Source organism: Vanellus vanellus (assembly GCF_965231255.1).
Source record: "Vanellus vanellus genome assembly, chromosome: 1".
NCBI classification, from domain to species: Eukaryota; Metazoa; Chordata; class Aves; order Charadriiformes; family Charadriidae; genus Vanellus; species Vanellus vanellus.
In genome coordinates this window covers 161,146,527-161,169,044 of record NC_138905.1, presented here as the reverse complement: position 1 = coordinate 161,169,044, position 22,518 = coordinate 161,146,527, and the positions used below count along the sequence as shown (strand labels likewise).

At 37.1% G+C, this 22,518-nt stretch overlaps 1 protein-coding gene across 1 annotated transcript in view; it reads left to right on the top strand.

Moving 5' to 3' along the window:
• The window catches only part of ITGBL1 (integrin subunit beta like 1), a gene marked incomplete at both ends in the record, with an annotated part of 153,144 nt that overhangs the window by 48,757 nt on the left and 81,869 nt on the right, over nt 1–22,518 (top strand). The window contains 3 exons of the mRNA XM_082484538.1: nt 14,528–14,674; nt 18,480–18,602; nt 22,184–22,324. Coding sequence (XP_082340664.1) covers nt 14,528–14,674; nt 18,480–18,602; nt 22,184–22,324 — 411 coding nt within the window. The remainder of the gene's footprint in view (nt 1–14,527; nt 14,675–18,479; nt 18,603–22,183; nt 22,325–22,518) is intronic.

Sequence of the window (22,518 nt, the reverse complement as noted above, 5' to 3'; positions counted from 1 at the left end):
AATAATAGATAACACTAACTGCAATTATTTCAGATAAGAAAGTACATCTTCTAGGATATCCTTGGTTTGAAAAAAGTCCTTGGATCACCAGTCGGTCATTCCTCAAGAACAATTACTGACTAATGATAACTTTTCACGATGCTACTTAATTTCATTTAAGTGTAGTCATTGTGGGTGGCTTGTAGTTGTTTTATGAGTATGTGTTCCCCTTTCTTCCCTCCAGCTCACTATGCAAAGGAGATTTGGCATAAATTTATTCGCTTCTGACTCAACAGTGACTACATAGTCATCAAATAGGCCTTGTACAGTGAGTTGGCTTGAATTAGGCGTAGGTTCTCCTGTGTGAAGCTCATGTAAAAATTGTCCCAGGCTTGTCGTTTTCACCTTTTGGGCATTAGGTTTACCATACTGTGAATAATATTTTTGTACTCTGTGGAGCTGTCTTACCCAGCTGACTTGTTCCATGTAATATTTCTCTAACTGGCATGTTTACTGTCAGCTTGTTTGACCAGCTGGAAACCAGCAAACTGTAGAAGGTCTGATTTTTTTTGGAGAATGTTACAGAGAATTGTAATACATCCGTGCTAGTGTTTATTATGGATCCCTGTAAGAAAGGCAGTCAGACTCCATAAGGTATTGTTTAAAATAACCTTTTTTGAAGATAACACAAGAAGGAAAAAGGGGATAGCACAGATAATCTTACGTCTCTTCAGATGCTGGCAACCTTAAGTTGTGCAGTATCAGATGGACTTCTGATCAGGGCACAGCAGGCTGCCTGGATCCTGTCTGTGCTGTGGTTCACCAGCGTTACGGCCTTCAGACCTCTTACAGGATTTTCTTAGAAGTAAACATTACAGGTCGTTTCAACTGCCAAGCAAAAAGATGTTCACATGAAAACTGTAAGACAAAGGCAAAGACATGCAGGTGGCATCCTCGCCAGGCATTGCGTGTCAGCCTGGCCACATATTTCATAGGTAGCAAATCAAATGTTACTACTTCTAATCTGAGCTCACCCAGTCCTTAAAGCAAAGTTCGTGGTGTCAGCCTGTGCCCTACTTAGTCTGCAGTACCAGCTACATTCATTGTGAATGTGCAATGTGTATAACATAACTTTGCCCATAACTAAATTTCTGATTTCTTTTTTTTTTTTTTTTCTTTCAGTGATTTGATACACTGGTAGCTTCTGGAGTTAGTTTGTACTTAACTGGATGTATTTTAGCCATACCATCTTTAGCAAACTCTTCAGTTTAGTAACTAAGCTCTTGAGGTTTAACTGCAAACTTCCCACTAATGCGGCTCTTCCTTCAGGTACCCAGCCATGAACTAAAAATGGCTCTTCCCACAAAATGTCTTCCAGTATCCAGGGTTTAGAAACCCTGACTTCACTGCAGGGAGTACTTGCTGATGTTTTATAGCTGGTTTCTTCAGCAGGTGGTTGGCACTTTCTGAAGCCCTGTCTTTAAGAGCAGCCAGGAGGAGGGCAGATGGGGACACCAGGGCAGCCCCAGCCATCAGGCACTTCCCTGGGGACAGTATGGGCTGAGGGTGAGCTGGGACGTCAGGTGGGCCTGGCTCAGCAGGACCTATGGCTGGGCAGGGCAGGGCAGGGCTGTGGGGAGCTGGAGACTGTCCCTGCTCTGGTGTTGACAGGGCAGGGGCTGGTGGCCCAGGTGGCTGACATGGGGACATGGGCAGGGTGAGGGCAGCCCTGGGAGGCTGGGCATGGACAGGGAGGGCTGTTGGTGCCCTCAGGGGCCTGACAGGCCCACAAAACTGCTGAAGGAAATAAAAATGTTGCAGGGGAGGGGAGCCCAGAGTTTTTTACTATATGCATGGTCATTAATGCTTGATCAGAGCAGATTCTCAAAGCCCCAGGGGACATTGGGGTGGGAAGTGTGGCGTTTGACTAGGTGGAGAGAGGCGGGAGCCATGGCACCACCACCTAGCTGTAGCTCTGTAGACCAGAGCGTTGGTGCTTCTGGCAGTAGGGATAGCAGGGAATTTTTGAATGAAACAGGATTTCACAAGAAACATCGCATTTGTTGAATCCAGAAAGAAAAGCGTGTTCCTCAAATTGCTTTTTAAAGAGCTTTTCTCAAATGATAGCCTCCGAGTGTTAGCTTTTCAGGTCACTACTATAGATATCTGAGACTGGAAACATTAGGAGTCTTTCATCTGTCTTTGGGACTAAGATCCACAGCTGGAAACCTCAAGATCTCTGATACAAACAGGGCTTCCAAGGCTTGCAGACTTACTAGCAGACAGCTGAAGAGGTGAAACTGTGGAGGCCCTCAGGTTTTCACAGGTTCCTTTCTTGTGCCAGTGGGAGTCTAGAAGTCCTTTGATCGTTTGACTTAAATCAAGTAGCAGCTAGGCAGGCCTTTGGTGGCACAGTTGTTAATAAATCTATAGGTGCCACGTTTTTTTGAAAATAAAATTCCTGCAGCATTTGTGTTTTGCTTTTTTTTTGTGGTGGTGGTGAAGCCAAACATCAACTGTTTAATGTCACAGAGAATCAGGAATTCTCCTTCAGTCAGTTTTGGATCATCACTTTTGGGCTTATGGAGCCCAAAGGTCATGTGCAGCCATGGACAGTGGAAGGAGACGGTAAAGGGTATCTGGACCAGCATTTGTTAGTGAATCCGGACCACACACCAAACCGGCTCAGGCTCAGGAAACGGGGTTTATTTAACTCAGTTATTTCAGCTCTTGAGCACAGTAACACAAACATGAACCTGCTGGGTTTGTAAATCTTTCTTTCCCACAAGAATGTAGTTTTTAGAGTGTCTACAAGTTTTAGTGTCTACAAAGCTAAATATGAGAAGCCCCTTTGTAGATTTTTCCTTTGCTGCAAGTTATTTTGTGGAAAGGAATTGCTCATGTCTCAGGTATAATTTCATTTGATATGTGCAGTATCTGTACAAAAGTCTACATTGGGAAAGTAACATATGGAAAAGTGGTCATCTGGAGAAGCCAAAGAATACTTGCTCTGCCTATTAAAAGATCTTCCTACTTAAAAGTTGATTATTTTTGTTCTTTGAAAAAATGAGAAACCATTTGGTTAAAAATAAGTAAGGAATCTTTCACAGAACCACTGAATTATTCACGGAAACCTTGACTCTAGACTGTTTTGATGGATAAAACTAATTTATCTCTGTCTCCCTAAGATATTTATATCGTCTGTCTAAACAACATGAATCACATTTAAAATTATATCAACTTGTGCCACCTCCGGGGTAACAAACTGGAGCTGATTCAACTGAGTGTTGCTTTCCCTCATTTTAATCATTCACAATATCTAATTGATTTTTATTACAATTCAGTCTGTACGCTTAACAGGGAATTTGAATTCATAGCCAATAGGGGGCAAAAGGAAATGTCACTAAGGTTAATAGTTGGACTCAATGATCTTAAAGGACTTTTCCAACCTAAATTATTCTATGATTCTAATTGGCAGTATAGGGCTTGTTTTTTTTTTTTTTTATATTTTGTACCCTTCTAGTACAGGTAGAGGAAAAATGAGTATTATCTTTGATTCTTGAAGTATATATATGTATACGTAGACACAAACGTATTTATAGTAATTACACATATGCAGTAATAAAACACACAGGTTTTTACATATGTAGGGTTTATATACTCTTCAAGTAAAAGATTCAAGCTGTGAAAGACAATTTCGTCGCAGAGCACAGTCCATTACATAAAGGTGCTCAAACTATGTATTACCCTTGCCATGTGTTGCAACTGGAAACAAAGAAATTAGAGTAGCAAAGTTTTGGAAATTTTTGTGTCTTGCCCATTTTTTTTTAAACAATAAACAAAGATTTCAGAACTTGCCTAGAAATGAAATTTAAAAAAATTCCTTTAAGTCAATTGAAACTTTTTGATATCAAAAATGTATTTTATTTTGTAATTTTGCAAGTACTTCAACAAAACTATACAGAAAACAGTACATTTAAACCAAGTAGCTGAAATGAAAATGTTTTATTCTCTTCAGTTTTGTTTCTTATTCATGTCATCCCCTCTTTTCCCCACTAACTAGAATAACATTGTCATAACCTTGTGGTTTAATTTTCATAAAATTTTATAATGTCAAAATTTTATTTAAATATTTTAGTTTTAGTGAGTAGCCCATTGAAGGCATTTTAACTTACTGTGCTCAGTTCTTGGCTCCCCACTACATGAGAAATATGAAGCTACCGGAGAGAGTTCAGTGAAGGGCCACAAAAATGATGAAGGGACTGGAGCATCTCACCTAGGAGGAAGGTCTGATGATAGAGCTGGGACTGTTCAGCCTAAAGAAAAGGCTTGGAGGGATCTCATGAATGTATATAAATACATAAAGGGAGAGTGCAAAGAAGACAGACCTAGGCTCTTTTTGGTGGCACCCGGTGACAGGACTGAAGGCAGTGGGCACAAACTGAAACACAGGAAGTTCCTCTGAACATCAGGAAAGACTTTTTCACAGTGAGCATGACCAAGCACTAGCACAGGTTGCCCAGGTAGGTTGTGGACTCTCCATCCTTGGAGATATTCAAAAGCCATCTGGACATCATGCTGGGACACCAGCTCTAGGTGTCCCTTCTTGAGTAGGAAGGTTGGACTAGATGACCTCCAGAAGTCCCTTCCAGCATCCGCCAGTTTGTGATTCTGTTATTTTGTGACTTTCTGTAGTCATGACATATACCAGTGGATATATCATTGGTACTATATGTCAATGCATTTTTCAAAAACTGAGATATAAAATGTAAAGTGTGAAGACTGTAATTAGCTAGTTTATTCAGTAAAATGTTTGTAACATGAAAATAACTTGCCTTCCCAATAACTGAACTTACCAAATGTTGAGACTATTAACTAAAGTAAGGTTAGGCTTTAGCAGATGAATAATTTAGTATTGACTAAGTGGAAATTTAGGTAATTTAAAATGAAAATAACTCCTTTGACCAGAATGGGGAAAAGGGATAAAAGAGACAGGTCTGGACACCCACAGTGGGCTATTCTGGTTTAAAAGTCTGTGATTAACTAAACATCCTCATTATGCACTATAGGATTAGATCCTCCATATTATACTCTTTAATATGTATTTGCTGAAAACTTGATTTCTAATGCCTTATTTGGGGTTTGAACAGAAGCAGATAGATGGAGGTGTAGAAAGGGCTATATAACCCTATTATCTAACACACACAGAGTTGTGTGCAGAGAAATTTTAAGAGCACAGGAAACAATCTCACCTAGATCTGTCTCTTGCTGTGACTGATCTTCAGTACTTAATAGAACAGTGAGAAAGAAAAAAATTCAAAATATTAAACCAAGCAATGGACCATGTAAAAGAATAAAAATCCTTCCTGGCCTGTTTCAGAAATATTTGTTCTGAAATTATGAAATACAGGATTAAGGTAGTATATGTTAAAAACAACCTATGACCAGCAAGTGCAATTAAAGTCTTTCATATTCAGTCACAATTCAAATTCTAACCTTGGCAGTGGAATTGCAATTGACAGTAAGTGTAGATTTAAATTTCAAGACTAAGTAAAATCACACGTGATAACCTCTTTGGACAGAGAAAGATAACTGTAGTCTCAGTAGGGAAGAGTATTCTCTTCTTTTTTTTTTTTTTTCCCTTTTTTTTTTTATCTTAAAGAAATTAAGCAAAAGTTTGAAATCTTTAAAGAGTCTGATGTTTTATCTTCTAGAAATAGTTTTCTACTGATATTATTTAATTCTTTTTAATGTCTAAAATACCCTCCAGGGGGCAACATTTTGATTTGTTTTCATTCCAGTTTAATTTTCTATTCTATTTCCATTCCTAAAGATACTGATTTTAAAGTATTGTTTGATCTGATCCATAGTTTCTCATTTCTATTACAGTAATAAATAACAGTTCTTATCTAGTAAAAACACATTACTTACAGAACATGTATGCTGATGATGTGAACCATAAGTGCTTTCTGAAAATGTTCTGCAAATATTAATACTTTTCATCTCCTAATTTAGCACTAGTACTTTAAAATGAACTTGCTTGCATGACTTGTATTGGGATACAGGTAGATTTTAAAACTGTGGTATTCACATTGACTCAAGTGATGGAGAACACACTAAAGTATTAAGTTCCTGATGTCAACATGGAACAAAGAGGGTATTGCTGGAAATAATATTGCAGAGTGTGTATAATAGAGATATCTATTGTACCTAGTTGATTTGTCACCTGAAAAAATAAATAACACCAGTAGTCATGCCTTCACACCCACCTCTGGCACATTTTTATATTGTAATGTGGGTTCTGATTGAATTTATTCTTTTAGAAGACTATTGAATTTTTGTTTACTAAAACATTGTGCTAAGCAATCCCTGCAAGACATAGCAGAATGAGTGCAATAGGAATTTATTTTTTTTCTTTATGTACTAGAGGTCTTTTCCTTAAGAAGTATATACAGTAGTTTGGTTTGGTTTTGTCCATTCTCTAGTACCTGTATTGGAGTTATGATTTAACACAATTTATGACATTTTTGTTGTCAAAGTGCATCCAGTAATAACTAACCTGAGGTGATTTGTCACAATTTTTTATTTTAAATCTGAAAATCCATTTCAGATGGACTTAAGGGAGTGGGGGGAATCCAGTCACTAAAGAAAGCTGAAGGACAAACTGTTACAGACCCCATGTGCTCTTGTCACAGTGACTCCTATATGAACTTCCTATATTCAAGTTTGTGCCCGTTACCTCTTGTCCTATCCCTGGGCACCACTGAAAAAAAGACTGTTCCCATCCCCCTGGCACCCTCCCTTTAAGTATTTATAAGCATTAATAAGAACCCCCCTCAGTCTTCTTTTCTCTAGACTAAAGAGACCCAAGCCCCTCAGCCTTTCCTCATAAAAGAGATGTTCCAATCCCCTAATCATCTTCAGTTTCTTGGCTTTATTTAACAAGAAAATACAAAAAAAAAAAAAGAAATTAATGAAATTAAACTGAGAGAAATAATGGAGGATCTCTTGCATGGAACTGAAAGCAACTACAAGGAATTTCACTAATATCAATTTGTGAGATTGTATTCATGATTTTCACCTTGACTGCCTCCTTAAAGTACCCTAATTGTGCCAACTGGCTTTTTTTTTTTTTTTAATTGTAAAACAATGGCAATATTCTGCCCAAAAATTTGGGTGAGTGGACTGTATTGAAGTGCAGAAGGCCCTAAAACTGCCTGCAATAGTTTGTATAACTCACTGTATCTTCCCTGTTACATAGATGATACAGTAGATCTGCAAGTCAGTTTGACATAGTAATCCTCCTCTTGCTTATCTCCCATACCCACATGTACCAATCTTAGGGTCTTCCTCACGGCAAAAATAATCATAGAATCGTAGAATTGTCTAGGTTGGAAGAGACCCTTGGGATCATCGAGTCCAACCATCTACCCTACTCTACAAAGTTCTCCCCTACACCATATTCCCCAACACCACATCTAAATGTCTCTTAAACACATCCAGGGATGGTGACTCAACCACCTCCCTGGGCAGTCTATTCCAATGCCCGACCACTCTTTCTGTGAAAAATTCTTTCCTAATGTTCAGTATAAATGATGTAATGAACTATAAATCAAATATGCGATAAGCTGTAAGAAAGTTAGAGAGGGTACAAAGGGTTTCTAAATGGTTTCAGATTCCTTTCAGAAAGATTTGTGTAGGATCCTTTTTGTTGTATGCAAATTTCTGTAGTATTTACAAAGCAAATAACTTTATGAAACAGTAAATAAGCAGTAAATAGCACTATGAAAGCTGTGAGGTGATATTGTAACTTCACAGAAAATAAATTCTACCAATAAGAGGTAGACCCAGGTATCTGAGGATGTGACACGTAACACAAGAAAAGTGAGCTACTGGACCTTATTAAATAGTTGGTGAAGAAAGCTGTATCTCAGAGTAAGTGATGACACATTCACTCCATTTTTTAAAAAAAATGGCTGTAACATGAATAAATGCTAAACATAAATAAATCAGAATTTCACTTTAAAAAATCAGAAAATAAGGGAAATAATGAAGACTCATGGAAGAGCTAGAATTCCTTTAAGACAGCGGCTGTGGCTGTGGGCTGTGAAAAACTTGCAGCTTCAAACATGTGGAAAAACCTTTTATAACAAAGAGCTCCATTTCTAACTAGATGAGCAGTCACCTCATAGAGTATATCTGGAGTATGCAGAAAGCTTGTAGGGTGGAAAATGAAGCTAATATGCAAGGAAAACTGTCAGATGTCAGAAAATATATGGAGAAAGTGAGAACAGAAAATGTTAGGCAGGGTAAGATCTTGCAAAATTGCAAGTACTAAAATGTGCTTTCATCATCCAAATAAAAAGAAAACAGGAAAAAGAGTGGCTTCACCAAGCAGCAAAAAGCAGTTAAGATTAAAGATAATTTACAGACAGTCCAAAACAAAATTAATATGGGGATGTTGACTACAGTAGCAAATGCAGTGTGGCTAATGATACAGACTGTGGAAATGAAAATTACTCATCTAAGATAAGAACAAAACAAAGACATAAAACTGTTTTTAAGGAAGTGTCTAGACCAGGAGGGCGAGACCCCATCATCTCCACTTGAGAGTACTTACAATACTTGCACATAAAAGGCCAGCTTAATAACAAAGACTTTTAATGAATCTATCAGGCCGGCAATCAAATGTCTGAAAAATAAATAACTAACTTTTTTTTTTCTTTTAAGAGAAAGCAATGTACACAATCAAGGCAACATAAAAAACATGTGGCACTGACCTCATGAGCTGTTCAAGGATTTGAAGCAAATCAGGAAGCATTGCATAGCTAGAGACACTGAGGTAATGAAAAATGGTATATAATGACTAACAGCTTTATCCCAAAATAGACTATCATTATGCCAAACTCACCTGGCATGTCTCTTTATAAGATAACTGAAATTTTAAGCAAAGGAAGATGGGAAATATAGCTGATAGTATCGTATGCATTGGATACAATGCCACTCAGGAAAAAAAAAATATTCTTGATAAGGTACTCTAAAAATGTAAAAGAATCACAGCTTGGTTTAAGGGAAGAAAACAACATTCGGATCAAAAGGCGTATTACTGGTATAGAAGAATATTACTGGTGATGTTTCAAAGGATGTTTTTGGAACCAAATGTGATTTACTGGTATTGATACAGAAATGCGGAGTATGCTAGCATTTTCCAATGACACAAACCCGTAAGCCCTCAGTAGAAAGTTGAAGATCAAAAGTGATGGAGAATGAACTGGATGGAAGGACTGAAGTAATAAAAGTGGATTGAAATTAGAAATACAAAGCGTAGGGTCACACACCAGGGACAAGGAAAGGATGCCATAGGCTAAGGCAGTTGAAAACAATGAGAGCTTGAGTGTATACTCATGTCAGCTGTGGAAAGAGGGTGTGACAAAGTCTTTAGCTGAAAAGAGTCTGAGATGTACCCTTTGAACATTTATCAGTAGGGACAGAAAATAGAAGCAAACTTGTGTTTGAAATGCTACACACAAGGTATGTAAGATGGACATGGTGCCAGTCTATGCTGGAAAGTTACCCTTGTGTCTCTAAACCTCAGAAGACTGAGTCAAGTTCTCCAGGGAAAACACTTGAAGAATTTTAGCCACTTACAAAGTTGCAATAGGCTAGGAATTAAAACATCTCAGCTGAAAGATGGTAATTTAAACCACAATCACCTGGCTCTGGTCATATGCTTTCGCCCTTGAATCTTAACTTCATTCTAAGTGCATTCTAAAAATGTTTTTCTACTACATGTTTGCATACCTGTAGGTCCAAAAGCAAAGATGCAAAGATAAAATCTCTGACAAAAAGTTCTGAATCCCCATCTGAACTGTATGTATTCAAGGCACCAATTTGGAAAACTGATTTTGCTGGGATCCATCTGTAATCCATCATGAGAGACAGGCACTTCTGCAGAGTGACTCAGGTCCTGTGTGCCTCAGTTTGACTGCCTTTCTTCACTAAAATACTGGGAAGCATACCAGGACTGAATAGTATACACAAACTTAACTTGTGGGACTTTGGAATTTGGTGCATCGCTAGACATGTCTGTGAGCAAATACAGATTTGTTTGTTTATTTTCTTCTGCTTCGTTTATCTATACAATAATTTATGTCAAGTTTTAAGTAGTCGGACACACTTTGAATAAAAACGGAGAAGGATATCAGCTTAGCTAAAGGTTGAACTCCATCAGTTTATGAAAACAATTATATTACATAATTATCGTGTAAACCAGAAACTCAGTTCGAACATTGCTTCCATTTCCATGCGTCTACAGAAATTGTAGTATTCAGGATTGCTATTGCTATTTCTGTGCCTCCCACTGGAAAAGATTTTTTTCCACCTTTGTATCAGTTTTGGTTCAGTTTTTTTTACTTCATATTAACGTTCACTATGACTGAAAGCTTTGCTACATCCCAGTAGTTAAACTTTCTGTAGGCAATGCAAACAGTCAAAACAAATGACTTCTTTTGTTACCTACCATGCTCTTATGACCTAAGAGCATGTGTGAAAGTACGCATATCTATGTATCATGATTATCTTGTTTACTGAGCAATGGTGGCGCACAAAAATGCAGACTTCTTGGAACCACTTAGCAGAAAGAAAAATAAGAAAAGACTGATCTTGAGGTTAAGACCTTGAATTGAAAGAAAGGTGACTGGGCTCAACTCTTGAATCTTTCATTTTCTGGAAAAAAGTACCGGTGCCCCAGAGTCCTTGAATGCTGCTCCCAGGGCTCTGTCGCCTTTCTGTAGCCTTCAGGCTGCTCCCAGCTGCATCACTGGTGCCCAAGTGAAACAACAGCGGCGGATAACAGTCAGAGGACCGTACGAGGCTCGGTAGTTTCTTGGTGACATCCCTGATACGAGCCCCCGGCAAGCAGCACACCTCCCTAGAGAGTGCACCAGTCCGGCAGTGTGTTATAGCACAGTAACTCTCACTACAAAAGCAGTCTCTTATTGGAGTACAAAGATCCAGGCTGTTTGACCAGACATTAAAATAGATTCAGATGTCCTTGCTGTCACTTATTTTTAATAACTAAAGCCCAATTATTCTATGTAAAAAGACAGTTGAGGGCATGTCATGGAATCAATTTCGTACAGGCAGGTGAGATTTTGCATACGGATTCCTCTCTATAGCACAAAGTCAGCCATCAGAAGGAAATCAGCAGCTGGCATTGAATTGGGCTCATTACTATTCATTTTTAGCAACCACTGAGTGATTCATGAAGTGCTTTTCAAACTTTCAAAACACTTCATGAAATAGGTGAAGAAATATGAAGAACTTGTTAGGGATTCCCACTTTAAATTGGAATGTTAGATAGGAAGGATGATCAAGTTGTAAGAGTTGATAATTTTGGGAAAGTAAAAAATTAAAAAATTGTTCTACATATTAAACCTAGACCACCACAGTGAACATATTTTCAATAGATCTTTCCAACAGGATTACTTACTTTCTTGTAGTTCATGAAGAGGAGTCTGCTACTTTACACCAATGTAAAGCTATCGAAAATATTTCAGATTAAACTAGGATAAGATTAGCAAAATGGCCAATTCCATTTAGTTGTATTTGAGATTCTCAAGAGCTATGCCTTGCATTCAGCTGAAGCATATCTCCGAGTCTCTTTTTTTCAGAATTGTTGGAGTTGCAGTTTCTGAAAAACTAATTGTGGTTTCTGGAAAAATAAAAAGTTGGTATAAACTTTTTTTTCTATGTCGATATGCTGGAAATGAATCTCTCTTTAAAGTTGGGGTCTTGGTTGTTTATGTTGTGCTGCCTCTAATGAAAGCCAGATGTCTTCTAGACCTTTCCAGTATACCCTGGGGATTCTACTGACATTAGGTTCAGCAATGCTGAGGTTTTCACAAAAATACTGGCTCCTCCTTCCCATCCTAATTGTTTGTTTCTCTTCCTATTCTGACACTATAATGCTAAACTATAGATTTGTTAAGGGGACTGATCTGAATTTAGAAACAACTAAAAAAAAAGACCAGGGGGAAATTTGCGAGAAAATAGCTGCCTAATGATGACAGAACATTTCAAGCCAATTTTGCCACTCAAGCCCCTTCATCACCAACCCACAGCATCAGAATTGCATCATAGATTTTCAAAAAGATACAGTAAGCCCAGAGGGCTTTACAGAGGGAAAAAAACCCTAAACCTTTATTTACCTATTCTCAAAATGCTATTAAAAATGCAAAAAACTTTTTTTGTTCTTATGTTCTTATGTTAAGCCAATTTCTCTGTTTATTTATGGTGCCCAGACCTTGAAGTAGCCCAGAATAATGGATACAAACATTCAGGAGGAATTGAGAATACTAACATGAGGAGGAACTTCTTCACTTTGAGGGTGGCAGAGCACTGGAACAGGCTGCCCAGAGAGGTTGTGGAGTCTCCCACTCTGGAGACATTCAAAACCCGCCTGGACGCCGTCCTGCACAACTTGCTGTAGGTGACCCTGCTCTGGCAGGGGGGTTGGACTAGATGATCTCCAGAGGTCCCTTCCAACCCTGACCATTCTGTGGTTCTGTGATTTTGTAAACCGTTCTGTATGGCTACTGTCATGGAAGTCTTCTATTCATTTTCTTTAAGCAGGTTGTATGAATTCCAAGATAATTTTTTTTTTTTCCATACGCACCATATCTTAGATTAATGCATCTCTAACTGAGAGAGGTTAGTGCTACTGGACCATCAGTACTAGCCAGTAGTGGCTTCTGCCTTACTCTGTCATTTAGACATGGGAACGAGAAAATCAGTCCTCTTTTTATTCGAGCATCTTTTCTTCACCAGCAGACATCAAACTGTTAAATCACAGGAGTGCATAACACGGAAAATGCAGTCATCGTGATAAGTAATCCCTGAAAGGAAGAAAAATACAGGAAGATGGTTATGTTTTGTCTTTAGCTTTTTTAAGTTACCCTAGGACTTTTCACCATTTTCTGGAATGGCTTATGCTGTCACCTGACAGTGAAGTAATCACAAGAGTAGGTTTTTATTATATATTTTATATCCTACTTTTTTTTTTTCCTTGTCCTTTACAAACAGAGGGTTATTCAGCAGTTTTTAAGGTGTCAACTCCTATTTTAAAACAAGAACTAACACAATTCTCTCATGTGTTTTTGAACTAAGTTTTTTTCAGTTATTGAACTGTACTTGTCTTAGGGCCATCTTGGAAGGTGAACAAAATTTTATCGAGCAACAAAAGATACTCCTCTTTCTCTTTAAAAGTTTCTATTTACAATAGTTATTTAAATTCCTTCTTATTGGCAGCAGTCTGGGCTTGTGTTTTCAGGCAGTTGACTCTCACTGCAGGCAACAGATGCATTTAAAATAGACTGCAATAAGATTCTATTTTTGAGATGTGGTGATTGGAAGGGAATTTTCTTCTGTCAATCAGATATACATTAAGATGGTATTTATTTTAAAACTGGATAATCTAGTTTACAAGATTTGGAATTGTTTACACATTTACTACCTAAAATTATAAAGGAGTGCTAAAGAATTAAATGATAGAAATTTACACCTGGAATTGCTTGTGGAACGTGACACTTAACGTGCACTATAAATAGTCTAAATTAGCAATTCATCAGCATATTTGGGTATTTAAAAGGAAAACAAAAGAATTTTTAAAAACTTAAACTTTCCTTAATTTTATAATTCTTCATGCTATTGGATATATTACAAATTTTAAGCAATATATTATTCAACTGATTGAAGGCTAGAATGCCGGGTCCTAATAGATTGAGCAGCTGCATTGGTTCTTTAAGATACTTCACACTTAGCGAATATTCATAAGTAAATATCATCCTGTGAGTATTCAAATATACTACATTGCCAATATTGCGTCAATTTTTAAAGATAAAATTCAGTTTTGCAGCAGCAACCTGGTAGAGTCTAAGCGGGCGGGAGAGGGCTGGAGGAACCAGTAGGCAGAGGATGCTTCAGGAAGGATTTGCACCTTTAGGTAAAGGTAGGAGCTGCAGGTGCTGCTGCATGAGGGAGTTACTACTTGCTGCTGTAGCTGGCCTTCTCCGTCTTCTGTTTCAGGGTTTGTCCATAATAGTTAAACCTGTGCCCTCAGGCTGTTTCTAGTTATTCTTTGCCTGCAGCTGGCCAAGGAGGTGATGAAATCTCTGCACTTGGAGTATTGTTGTGTTAATAATAGTTAGCAGTAGACAAATATGGGAATGAGAGGGAGATGAATGTAGTAAGAAAGCCCATTGTTCACACAGGATGTTTTAGTTCTGTATTCTTTCTTAAAATAAAAATTCATATGTAGACCCACCAAAATTGCATGCATTAGATTTCAAAGTCATGGTGATTTCAGGTGTCTCCTCATATTTAAGATCATATTTATTCATTGCTATTTTTAATTGCATATGAACTACGTTAACTGAATCTGTTAATCACGTTCATTTAAAACGTGGAATCTATTTTAAAAGATGGATTAGAAAATATCACTTTCTGAATGAAAAAAAGGACTTGACACACTCTTTCCTTCCATTGCTAGGCCATGGGAAGTGTGACTGTGGGAAGTGCAAATGTGATGAAGGCTGGTATGGTGAAGCTTGTCAGTATCCAACTACTTGCAATCTTACACGGAAGAAAAGCAATGAAATGTGCAAGAATTCTCAAGATATCATCTGTTCTGGTGCAGGTAAGATGTCTTTTGTTGCTTTTGATGGCTTGATGTTCTTCTTGTGTTATCTTGAGAATCACTGCAACTTGTTTTCTAATTAGGAATTTTGTAGAGTATGTTTCAAGAGACTGAGAAATAACTGTATATATACTAAAATACTTTATTTTCCTACAGGCCTATTCCTGTGCATGTGATATGCACTGATTCAGAATGTCTACTTTAGTATCCTAGTTTATCCATAGCTATTTTAGGTTAATGAAACTGCAGCTGTGTCATGTTTTTTGCCAATCAAAAGGTTACGGTAATGGCATTAACACAGAAAGTGATGTCATTTTTTGGTGTTTGTGTTTATAGCATGCAGAATATTATTCCAGGATATTTATAACCTGTACAATTTTTAAGACACTTTTGAGCTATAACAATGATTATTAAAAAATAGTTGTGGAAGATCTGCTGAATCATTTTGTTAGGGTACTTCCATCTTCACTTTTCTGATTTGGTAGGTCTCTTTTCTCTAATTCTTGAAATGTATACCTCATCTTAAATTAAATAATAAGTCCTTTCCTTAAAAAAAAAAAAAAATCAGAGGGAAAAGAAACAGTCTTTTAGAAGACTTCACTGCAGAATGGTAAAATTTTGAAGGACATTTGCTATCAGTCAAGGTTTGAGACCAGAAACTGCTTTCCAGTTTTTCCATTACATTGATCTCCAAGTGAGAATGTTTCAAGGACCCCACTTTTGATCACTATTGCTGGCCTTTGACTTCTGTCTGGGTCCGTACATTTTATTACAACTAAATTTCTCACAAGGTAGTTGCTGACATGAGCAAAGGACCCAAAGGATTTGTGGGACTTGCTACAGAGAAGCTAGGCTCTCACAATAAGATGTGAAACTTATTTAACCTAAAATTTTAACCATGCAGCATACTGAGTAAATGATACATTTCGTTTATGACAATAATATAGATTATACGAAACTCATGATTGTTTGGCTAACAAATGAGAGACACCTAAATGAGAAGCTGGCTCTCAAAAATAAGCATAGTTCAGTGATCAGTCGAAGTACTTAGACAAGAATGTTAAGACCTTTTTTTCTCTTTCTTTCCTTGGCTAGAAGTGGCAGCAGTCTGTCTATCCCTGAGTCTTCACAGGAAAACCAACGTAGCTGAACAACCACTAAAAATGGCTAAAAGGGGAAAGTTTGTGAGATTGGGAGAAGAAAAAATGCTCTATGTTTTGCTGGTATTAACCAGGACAGATATTCCAATAAGACAGGCTAGGGAGTTTGGGGTAACTTTGATGGGCTGTAGCCATACATATTTTGTCTTGATGGGATTGCCCTTTGGTCTACTGACAACATTGCCTTTGAGGTCTGAGCTCTGTTTTTTAATTGCCAATAAAAGATGGGAACGGATGGCAAGAGTTGTTGCAAAAACATCCTCAGCTGTCACACAGCTAACCATCGTTTCATGAACCGATCAAGATCACCTAAAATTTAACTTTTCTGACTCAACTGTTCCTAACTATTTGTCACAGCAACTATGGCATCCTACCTAAATGGGGATTCTCCATGTGAGCCCTGTCCACTTATACTCAATGGGAACAATGGACACTTTTAGGACATACTCAGTCTTACCTCTTTATATGCTCAATTTATGAATCAGTTTACTATTTTATATTTTTCCTGTTTGGGAATTATCTGTAAATAAGACGTTTTTCTCAAAATTTGTATTTGTATTTATTTTCTGAGTAATTGTAGCAAATAATTCTAGTTCTGTAGGTTACTTATGTTGTATTATCAGTCGTATTATTATTTTATTATATTAGCTCTTGCAAACATTTTTAAAGTTTACTTTTTTAGACTGGCCACGTATGTCACAGAGCCCCATTCTTCTGTTCTTTGTTTAGATTAATGGGGTTTTTAGTAAAACTTGTACTATACTTGTAACAGTGAAATGTAAAATGGTTTCTGCAAATCAGTTGTGTAACGTTGGCATAAAACTTCTATTTTGGAAGACTTCATTTGTGTTAATAACCATGTTTTCTAAAATATGTATGGATGTAACGTGAAGAGTATGAGTCTTGTGAATTAATTTCTTTTTTAAAAAAAAAATCTATACTTGCTGGCATAGTGACGCCAGTGACTGCTGAAACAGCTTGTGCAAGCCCACTGACAACAGGCTCCCAGTTAACATGGTACTGCACAAAGTTCCTATCTTACAATGCTAATAGAGGTGTGCCTTATATGACCAGCATGGCAATACTTTTGTTTCTAACATGATTTTATAGTATTTTTGCCTTTTTGGCTGTATAATTCCTTAATATGTTTATTTATGGCTGGTATATGTTATTATGCACTATGTTCCAAGCTAGAAAATAGTCAGGAGGAGGAGGAGAAGGCAGTTTGCTCTGCCCTGGCAACTGCACTACAGGTCAGACGGACTCTCTGAGGTAAAAGGAGGGATTCTTCCTTCCCTGGGAGCGACAAAACAAACTTTTTCTGTTTGGGAGGGTGGGTTATGGAGAGTGGCAGCCACTGAGGTAAGTGGGCAACCCTACTCAAAAGACCAAGAAGCAAAGGTGCGACCAGACCAGAGGTGACAGAAGAGAGATCTGTTTATAAACCCATTTCCATCCTTTGCATAGCCTGAGCATTCTGGCTTTTCCTTATGTCTGAAAGTTTTCTTTTGTGATTTATGGTGTGAAAAAAAAAAAAAAAAAACTACAACAAAATAGCTCTACACTTCCAAAGTATTTGGGAGTCCTGGGGGTACTTACATTGATGGAGAATCTCAGGCAGATCCGTGTTCTCAAACTACTTGCTGGTCTGACATGGGTAAAACCCATCTTACTCGTGACAAATCAGCAAGTGTGTTTATTATAGCTCTTAATGTTCTTGCAAGATCTATTTTCTAAGACTTCACCCACAAACTGAAGAAAAATGAGCCCTAAAAGCTTAAAGTTACATTGGGTCAAAGTCCTGAAATAACAAGATATTATTATCGAGGTTCCTACAATTCTTCAAATGCATGAAATAACTTGTAATCAATACCACTGGAAAAACACGCACTTTGCAGTGAAGTTGTCGATACGCTATTATAATAGTATTATAATACTTTCAGTTTGTTTAATAACACTATGAATGTATTCATGTACTCTGCAAGTAGCTTGTCTGTTGTATAATCAATGTATTGCTGTGGGAATTGTTTTCTAGCTTGAGTCCTTTTTTTCCTGAAATCTGATCATAAGGTCTTCATGTAGATGTTCCTCACCAATGTTTCCTTCCTTTTATTCCTGACTTTTTCTCCAAGGCTGTACTTATAAAATCTTAGTCCTCAGATGGCAGCTGTAGAAAAGGGACTAAAGACTAGAGTGCAAAGGAACTTTGTGAACTTAGGCAGACATATTTTCAGGTCCTCAGTAGCCATGCCCTGTTACTCTCATGTAACGTAGCTGTGGGACTGGACAAAACCAGACTTCATTCTTGAGAAGATGACTGAGCTAATCTGTCTCCTTTCAGTAGGCAGAAGATATAATTTCCAAAGCTGACTTCTTCCCTCAGTTGTCTGAAGTCAGACAGACAACTATGAGTGAATTTCACTTAAGAAAATATGGTGCTCCTTATTAAAAATGAACCCCTTGAATGTTGTATCTGTTTACAGCTAAGAATAGGCTTTTTTTTTTTTTTTGATACGGATTGTTTCTGTGTCTGTAGATCTTTAGATTTCGGCCTTCTCAGAGTTAAAATATGTACCATCTCTGATGGACTAATGAAACTCTTTCCATAAACTGCAGTCACTGAGTACTTTCTTAAATGTTTACAGGCACATGTCAGTGTGGCAGGTGTAAATGTGCAAACTCAGAAGGAAATGGACTGGTCTATGGTAAATTTTGTGAATGTGATGACAGAGAATGCATAGATGATGAGACAGAAGAGATTTGTACAGGTATGTATTTAAGCAAGTACAAGAAGGATTGTAAAGATTAATACAGGCTGTTATAGAATCATTTAATTGTGCGGACCTACAGAATGTCTTGACTGAATGTATGACTTTTAAAATAAAAGTAACTATATTTGCAAGAATTTAGCTTGCAAACTGTAAGTGGGAATTTCAGATGCAAAAATGAGCTAAGCAGGAGGTTAAAGAATGAAGAAATCCTGTGACATCCTCCTCCTTTTGGAAGAACTGCAAAGAGGATTATACAAGGTAATTCACTAAGGTAATTCATACCTTAGTGTGTCTGCCTTCGGTAGAATATAAGAAATGTGAATGCTTTGTGGCACAGATGAGAGCAAGATGGAGGACAGAAAAAAACCCAAAAGATAAAAAGATTACAAAGGATTTTGTCAAGGAAGCAAAAATTAAAAAGGAAAAGAATAAATTTAGGATGAGAACTCAGAAGCAATTCAGGAGATAAAAAGGAAAATGAATGAATGAAGAAAAATTTCATCTATGATAGGAAAGGCAAGAGAATAAGATGGAGTGTACTCTGCTGATAGGTAGAAAAGCAACCAAAATTCAAACTGTGCTTTCATTTCATTATAAGGTAGGAACCTGGTAATTAAATATTTTGGAATACGCACCATTTATGGCATTATAAATGCTATTGTCTATATTACTAGGGGGCTTGTCCTTGAGCTGGAAGTTGCTATAAATATTTTTCAGGCTATACACATGCACCCTGTGTCTGTATGCACACAGGAGGGTTCAGAACTGCTCTTAAAATGTTCATACTCTGAGAATAGTGATTGCTCTGTGTGCATGTATAGAGAGAGTACTTGTCTAAATTAGCTTTATCTGTCTTAATCCTTACACAGAGAACAAAATAAATTTTATTTATTTAAGTGCATTTGAAGGCAAAATTTTTTTTTTTTTTTTTTTTTGCGTAGGATTAGCTGGGGATTTTAAATGAGGGTAAGCAGAACGGTCCTCTGAAGTCCAAATTCAGGAGTACAATATTTCCAGTAATTGCCTAAAATAAAATGAGTGGAGGGCAATAATTTTTATGTGCCAATGATTCCATTTATATTTATTTGCTTGTAAACATTACATATGGTACAAATATGATAAAAAATTGCCATTAATTCAGTTCCAGTAAATTCTCCTTCTGCTATTTTTGTCAGTTTTTTTTTCCCCACCTGTGTTGCTGCTGGTTTATATTGTTGGGTTTTTCTTAGCTTTTATTTCCCCTTGTTTCATCCAGTGGCGCCATATTCCAAAACCAGACCAGATGCGTCTCCGTAAAAAAAATAGTTTTATGTATATGCAGAAATCAAAGTATGCTGATATAAAAGGACAAAAAAAAGTTGGTAGATTCAAGTCTCTATGGTCTGTGATTCGACAGTATAAAAAGCCCTGATACCTTATGTAAGGTTTGGAGCCTTCTAAAGTGAATCTAAGGTATAAACTAATGGTGTGCTTCACTTGGTTAGGTTGTTGAAAGCTGAAAAGTTTATGCACGTAGGCCATGAGTGTTAGATTTTGCTTTGCTTCCTGGCAAACCTCCACGGTACGTAACCATATGTTGAACCAAGCCTTATGCAGAAAAAATGGACAGCACATGAACCGAAGGTCAAAGGTACATAATTTCATCCCAGAAAAAGCAGACCCCACTATCAGACCAGCCTATCTGGTTGCTGCTTCTCTCTCTCATCCCGATGTCTCCTTTAATACCCTCTACGCCATCTTTCCTTCCACAGGTTTTCCACCACAGGAATCATTTAGTTTTATTTATGAAGTAATAAAGACACAGCGTTCCAACCCAGTTCTGCTTGGCTAGCGATGGCCCCAGGATACTCTCCACAGACAGGCTGAACCTAATCAGTGCCTGCTGTACTTTCACAGTTTGTGTAGCACCTACTTAGTTGCTACATACCCTTTATTGCCCTTGAAGGTATAGACAGGTCTGGAAGATTTTAATTGTCTTCAAAGAAAGCCAACTCAGGAGGATCCAACTAATGAAAAAGCAAAAGCTTCTGTTTACACACATGTTTCTAAAGCCTGCAGCTGTGAGCTGGGATTTTATCCTGGAAAAGCATACAATGCCATGCTGAAATATGGATAACATGCATTTTAATCTTTACACATGAGGATTCCATCTTTTAAGCAAATGACTTCTTAGGTAGGGCAGAGTTCTAAAGGTGTATCAAGCTCTTCCAGCCTCAGTTGGATTTTGATCAGTCAGTTGACTGTATCACTTTTTATTTAAGATTACATATACTTTGGAATCAAGTTGCAGCTTATTTTTAATAAAGTATCATGGTTTCTAGCAAATTAAATTCTGATCCTGATCATTTTTATCTAAGGCTTTTTTGCTCAAATGGAGTGATTTTGTCTTCAGTCAGAGAAAAAGGTAGTGGCAAATTGTATAATTTAATTCATATTTATTTGAGGACTATACAAGTGTGAGTGAAGAATGAAGTACTGATGTTTTAATCTGCAAAAATTACCAGTAGATCAAATTAATTTACTCCTTCACCATTTTGCCCTTTATTTCTTGTCCACTGTTAAAGAACAACTTTTTGGTAACAAGCATTATTTTAGGCTGTCTGTGTTGCGTAGATATCTAAGTCAAATGGCATGTTTATCTTCTGTTATTTTTTGACATGTAACCAAGCAATTGTAATAAAAATTTCAGGTGTAATTGTAAAACCAGGAAAAAAGTCTATTCCACAGGTCTAAATTTTCACTCGTAATAATTAAGGATATAAATTGACCAGACTGTGATAGAGATGATCAGGTCTACTAAGCTTAACATACCTAGAGGCAGAAAAGGACAAGATCCTGACTTGGATCATTCTAGTCAAGAATTAACTTATGGCTTTAAGATTAGTAAGAATAGCAGCTACTTAATTGAGAAATGCTTTATGTCATTGAAGCACATGGCAGAAGTAGCTTAGTGGTTCAAAATGTTCAGGAGCTGGTTACATCAAGCCTCAGGTGACCCAACTGCCTTTTTGGGAGATGTGTATTTTGTTAAATGAACATCTAAAAGGTTCATTTTACTAATTCTTATCTTTCATGAACTGTTTTATCCACATTCAAAAATCTTCTTGAGAGGTAAGAAGGGAAGCCGTATACAATCGAGGTAGTTTGTAGTAAATCAAGGTCCCTCTGCTGGAATTTTCTGAGCTTTCTTAGACATGCCCAGTACGGTTGGCAAGTGTGTACTATCTTAACATTTAAAGCTGTGCTTAAATTTTAACTATTACATTTACCATCTTCCAAATTTACCTATAAAGTTTCAAAAATTACACTTACAAGTATAAAAATGTTGATGTTATTTTCTTAGTGTTTATTGATTAGATTTAATCTGAGATTAAGTCAAAACATGTTCTAAAATAGACCTGTGGAAAAGTATAATACAGATATCCTTCGTCTTATTTTATGTAGGCATATATGGTCTATAAATTGTTTCTATTCTGAGTGTAGCACTGAAAGTTTTTAAAAGATCAAAACAGTTAAATTGTTAATGCCTTTTAAAAACTTGCCTATTTCTCACTGTATAAAATTTGTTTTGGGTTAAGGCCATGGAAAGTGTTACTGTGGAAACTGTTACTGTGAGGCTGGTTGGCATGGAGATAAATGTGAATTCCAGTGTGACATCACCCCCTGGGAGATCAAGAAAAGATGCACATCTCCAGATGGCAAAATCTGCAGCAACAGAGGTGTGTCATTCGCACGTTCCTTCTACACGTATTTATGCAGTTTGCTTTTATTTTACAATATGCATTTTCTGCAGTAGGACGTAGATTGTGTTTGCTGATAGTTTCTAGTTTGTTCTCACTTATTTCAAATCTGGATATAAATTTCCAAGTAAGTGGGTAGATACCTGTGTCTAGGTTTAAACTAACACAAATCC